Raw genomic sequence first — 5,000 nt, forward strand, 5'->3', positions numbered from 1 at the left:
AACTCATAGGATCAATCCATAGCCTTATACCCATTTAGATCAATACAGGTCGGAGACATCATGGTGAATTCTCCACCCCTGTAGTATACTGAGCAGTATTTCACTTGTTTTGCTGACTGTGGTAGTGTGTGGCTGCAGCATCCTACTGAGATCAATCAGAGGTGTCAGTCAGAGAACATCTGGGTCACACACTGCCTCCTAGAGAGAAGCAGGGGAATTACACCTGGTTTGTCTAACACGATACATCCTGTCCCAGGCAGCCCATGTCAGATGTGGTCAGGTGTGTGTGTGTGTGTGTGTGTGTGTGTGTGTGTGTGTGTGTGTGAGATTATGATAATGACAATAGAAATTCAGAGTTACGTGTGTGTGTGTTTGTCTCTGTATTTATTCTGAGTATGTGTTTGTCTCTCAGTAGTTTCTACAGTCGTGTCCTCCCCTCCCCTCCTCTCTCTGCCAGGTGGACATGCACTTCATGAAGAAGATCCCTACAGGGGCCGAGGCGTCCAACGTGCTGGTGGGAGAACTGGACTTCCTGGAGAGGCCCGTGGTGGCCTTTGTCCGCCTGTCCCCCGCCGTGCTGCTCACCGGCCTCACTGAGGTCCCCATACCCACCAGGTAGTCTGTGAGGGAGGGTGTGTTTGTGGCGTGAGGGGCTTTACACGCTACAGGACCGACCTGAACCATACAGATATACCTTTCACATCCCTTTCCAGCCCTGTTTCAGCAACTGCGGTGAATGCGTAACCAGGCCAGCCCTGTACAGCTCAGTTTGGCTTGGCTCAGTTTGGCTCTGTAGTGTGTGTTAGGGTTAAGACAGAGCTAGAGACACACACACACATTACATAACATAACGTGTAAGAGGTATGGAGATGTGTCTTAGCTGCTGTTAACTATTTCCTTAAGGACTGTGTTGTGTTGTTAACGTGGGCTTTGATATGAATAGTGTATGAAAACAGAAGGCTGCTGTTAACCTCCTCACATATTGCAGGTTCTTATTCATACTCCTGGGCCCTGATGGAAAGGCTCAGCAGTACCACGAGATTGGCCGCTCCATGGCAACCATCATGACTGACGAGGTAAGAGCCCGCCCCTGTTCATCTCTCTTTAAGACTGAGCATTCAGGTACGTTGAGGGCCTGGATGAAAAGTTAAACCACAGTGGTCTCAACAATACACAGTCAATACTGGACATGAAACAGGTTTACTTACTGTAGAAACACTGTAGATTCTCCCTTTCTGGTCCTGAAATCTAGACCACAGTCACAGACACTTCATTGCTTTTTCCTTGACCACCATTAGACATCGCACAGGCAAAGACCAACAGTACACACTCAGGCCTTGACCTGTGCATGGTCACACCATGTCCTCTACCTTCTGGTGCAGATCTTCCATGATGTGGCCTACAAGGCCAAGGACCGCAGTGACCTGCTGGCTGGGGTGGATGAGTTCCTGGACCAGGTGACCGTCCTGCCCCCTGGGGAGTGGGACCCCTCCATCCGCATCGAGCCCCCCAAGAGTGTCCCCTCTCAGGTGATCCCTCTAGCTTGGCTTTGCCTTTGACATTAAAACATGGCACGAGTCCAAAAAGATTGTTGGTTTCTCACTGAGCTGTTTGATTGGTTGTGTGTGTGTGTGTGTGTGTGTGTGTGTGTGTGTGCGTGCGTGCGTGTGTGCAGGAGAAGAGGAAGATGCCGGGGGTTCCCAATGGCACGGCCTGCCCGGTGGAGGAGGAGCCACACGGAGAGCATCATGGGCCAGAGCTCCAGAGAACTGGGAGGTGTGACCTTCTGCACAGCAACAACAACCAATCCACACATGACATCAAAACATTCATTCATACAAGCATATGCTCTAAATCTATTCCAACATTTGAGTTTTCTTTGTGAAGCCCTTATGGTACAGTAAATATAATCTCCCTGATTTCGATCTTTTCCCTCCCCTAACCCTCAGGTTGTTTGGGGGTCTGGTCATGGACATTAAGAGGAAAGCTCCGTTCTATCTGAGTGACTATAAGGATGGGCTGAGTCTACAGTGTATAGCCTCCTTCCTCTTCCTCTACTGCGCCTGCATGTCCCCCGTGATCACCTTCGGAGGGCTACTCGGGGAGGCCACAGAGGGACGCATCGTAAGTGCAAACACACACACATGCAAACACACACACATGCAAACACACACATAAAGGTTCACTGTGTGTGTGTGTGTGTGTGTGTGTGTGTGTGTGTGTGTGTGTGTGTGTGTGTCCCAGAGCGCCATAGAGTCTCTGCTGGGTGCGTCTATGACTGGGGTGGCCTATTCTCTGTTTGCGGGCCAGCCTCTCACCATCCTGGGCAGCACAGGCCCTGTACTCGTCTTTGAGAAGATCCTCTTCAAGTTCTGCAAGTCAGTGCTCTCTCTGTACACATACACGTCAACACTGCAATGTTGTGCAAATACAAATACTCACCACAGTATAGTGTGTGTAATTGGAGTTCTTGAATGATATACGACTCAATCTAATTTTGATTGAATGATAGTTCTATAGTTCTTGAATGATATACGACTCAATCTAATGTTGTTCTCCCTCTCTCCTCTCCTCCCCCTCCTCCTCCCTCTCTCAGGGACTTTGGCCTGTCCTACCTGTCTCTGCGGACCTGTATCGGCCTGTGGACGGCGTTCCTGTGTCTGGTGCTGGTGGCCACGGACGCCAGCGCTCTGGTGTGCTACATCACCAGGTTCACGGAGGAGGCCTTCGCCGCGCTCATCTGCCTCATCTTCATCTACGAAGCCCTGGAGAAGCTTAACCACCTGGGGGAACTGTACCCCATCAACACACACAGCAACCTGGACAAACTCACACTGGCATAGTGAGGACCAAACCGCATCAGTCTCTCCATGTCTCTCTCTCTCTCTCTCTCTCTCTGTTGTCTGTTTTTCACTTCCTCACGCTTGCGTTGCTGCCCTGTGTTGTCTGTCTTGTATATCTCTTTTGAACTTATTTATTATTCATTGTGAGAAGTACTTTATTGCTCGCTCTCTCTCCCTCTCTCTCTCTCTCCCTCTCTCTCTCTCTCTCTCTCTCTCTCTCTCTCTCTCCCTCTCTCTCTCCCTCTCTCTCTCTCTCTCTCTCTCTCTCTCTCCCTCTCTCTCTCTCTCTCTCTCTCTCTCTCTCTCACCTTTTCTGTCTCTGTCACTCTCTCTTCTGGACTGCCTCTCACCTAGAAGGAAGAGATTTCATTCTCTCCGTCAATAATTCTCTCCTGTGGGTGCTGAGTCTGGTCTTTGTTCTCTCTACGTCCCTCCTCTCCCTTGGTTTCCCTTGAGACACCAATCTCCACTCAGTAACACAATCCTCTAACCTTTTAGTCCCTTTGAAGTGAAACTAGTACAGTGCAATATGTGTGCGCTGTTCATGGTTGTTTCTGTCAGACCTCTTTTGAAGTCAACTGTTCCCATATCCTGTGTGTGTCCTGAGTTGAGTCTCTCTCTCTCTCTCTCTCTCTCTCTCTCTCTGTGTGTGTGTGTGTGTGTGTAGCTGCAGGTGTTCGGAGCCCGATAACCCTAGTAATAAAACCCTGGAGCTGTGGAGCGAGAGGAACATCACATCCTCAGGTGTGCCTTGGGGCAACCTCACTGTCAAGGTACAATATTTAGGAGCACAGACACACACACACACACACACACACACACACACACACACACACACACATATACACACTGGCCTCCCCGCTGCTCATGCTGAGCATCATAGAGCTCTGTAGAAGGAGGCTAGCTCTTGTTTAGTACATTAGCTACTTATAGTGTTCATCACTGTCAGCATGGTCTGTTTCTAATCCCACATAAGCACTCTGCCCTTTAGGCTCCTTCCTGTCTACCTGAGAAACGCACACATCATCACTTTCTCTCTTCCCCCTCTTTGTGTGTGTGTGTGTGGTAAATGTGTGTATATCTATATATATGTGTGTATATAATGGTATATCTTTATGTGTGTCTGTGTGTATGTGTGCGCTCTCATGCGTGCGTACGTGTAGGAGTGTATAGGTCTGCAGGGCCACTTTGTGGGGACGGCGTGTGGACACCACGGCCCCTACACCCCTGACGTCCTCTTCTGGTCGGTCATCTTGTTCTTCGCCACCGTCTTCATGTCCGCCTTCCTCAAGGAGATAAAGACCAGCCGCTACTTCCCGACCAGAGTAAGGCTGTACAGTACTAACAGTTGAAAAGCTAAGCTTTACTTGAGGTTTGACAGTTAAACTATTTATTTATTTGACATTTAAACTATTTCTGATTGGTGTACAGGTGCGGTCAGTGATTAGTGACTTTGCGGTCTTCCTGACCATTGTGTTCATGGTCATGCTCGACTACGTCATTGGAGTGCCCTCTCAGAAGCTGCAGGTGCCCAGCAAGTTCAAGGTAGGAGGAGATGGAGGTTAGAGCTGAAACAGGGCTGCATTCATGTTACAGTCAGGCGTGAGGTCAGGTTGACTCTTTTTCTCCCTGGTCTGTGTGTGTGTGTGTGTGTGTGTGTGTGTGTGTGTCTGTGTGTGTGTGTGTGTGTGTGTGTGTGTATGTGTGTTCTTTCAGCCCACCAGAGATGACCGTGGTTGGCTGATAAACCCCATAGGTCGTAACCCTTGGTGGACGGTCCCGGCTGCCTGCATCCCTGCTCTCCTCTGCACCATCCTCATCTTCATGGACCAACAGATCACCGCTGTCATCATCAACCGCAAGGAGCACAAACTTCTGGTGAGAGGACACACTGAATACATATTTATATACATACCGATCTTGCTCAAATAGTTGGCTTGAATGTGTGAGAGGAGGTCCTCTTAGCCTAATGGTAGACCCTTGTGTCTGCTATGTGGGAGACCCGGGTTTGAACCCTGTCGGTCACACATACTGTATGTGCTTGTGTGTGACTGTGCTTGCTTGTGTGTGTGTGTGTGTGTTTCCTCTCCCACCCCCCTCCAGAAAGGCTGTGGGTACCACCTGGACCTGTTGATGGTGGGGTTGATGCTGGCCGTG

At 49.6% G+C, this 5,000-nt stretch overlaps 1 protein-coding gene across 1 annotated transcript in view; it reads left to right on the forward strand.

Moving 5' to 3' along the window:
• slc4a8 (solute carrier family 4 member 8) overlaps nucleotides 1-5,000 on the forward strand; it is a gene marked incomplete at its 5' end in the record, with an annotated part of 26,816 nt that overhangs the window by 20,359 nt on the left and 1,457 nt on the right. Inside the window, 12 exons of the mRNA XM_083668397.1 lie at nucleotides 458-615; nucleotides 989-1,076; nucleotides 1,383-1,529; nucleotides 1,676-1,776; nucleotides 1,950-2,124; nucleotides 2,245-2,378; nucleotides 2,597-2,842; nucleotides 3,511-3,616; nucleotides 4,007-4,168; nucleotides 4,275-4,388; nucleotides 4,560-4,721; nucleotides 4,947-5,000. The exon at nucleotides 4,947-5,000 is cut by the window's right edge and continues 198 nt beyond it. Coding sequence (XP_083524523.1) covers nucleotides 458-615; nucleotides 989-1,076; nucleotides 1,383-1,529; nucleotides 1,676-1,776; nucleotides 1,950-2,124; nucleotides 2,245-2,378; nucleotides 2,597-2,842; nucleotides 3,511-3,616; nucleotides 4,007-4,168; nucleotides 4,275-4,388; nucleotides 4,560-4,721; nucleotides 4,947-5,000 — 1,647 coding nt within the window. The remainder of the gene's footprint in view (nucleotides 1-457; nucleotides 616-988; nucleotides 1,077-1,382; nucleotides 1,530-1,675; nucleotides 1,777-1,949; nucleotides 2,125-2,244; nucleotides 2,379-2,596; nucleotides 2,843-3,510; nucleotides 3,617-4,006; nucleotides 4,169-4,274; nucleotides 4,389-4,559; nucleotides 4,722-4,946) is intronic.

The sequence above is a fragment of the Argentina silus genome, assembly GCF_951799395.1.
Source record: "Argentina silus genome assembly, chromosome: 4".
NCBI classification, from domain to species: domain Eukaryota; kingdom Metazoa; phylum Chordata; class Actinopteri; order Argentiniformes; family Argentinidae; genus Argentina; species Argentina silus.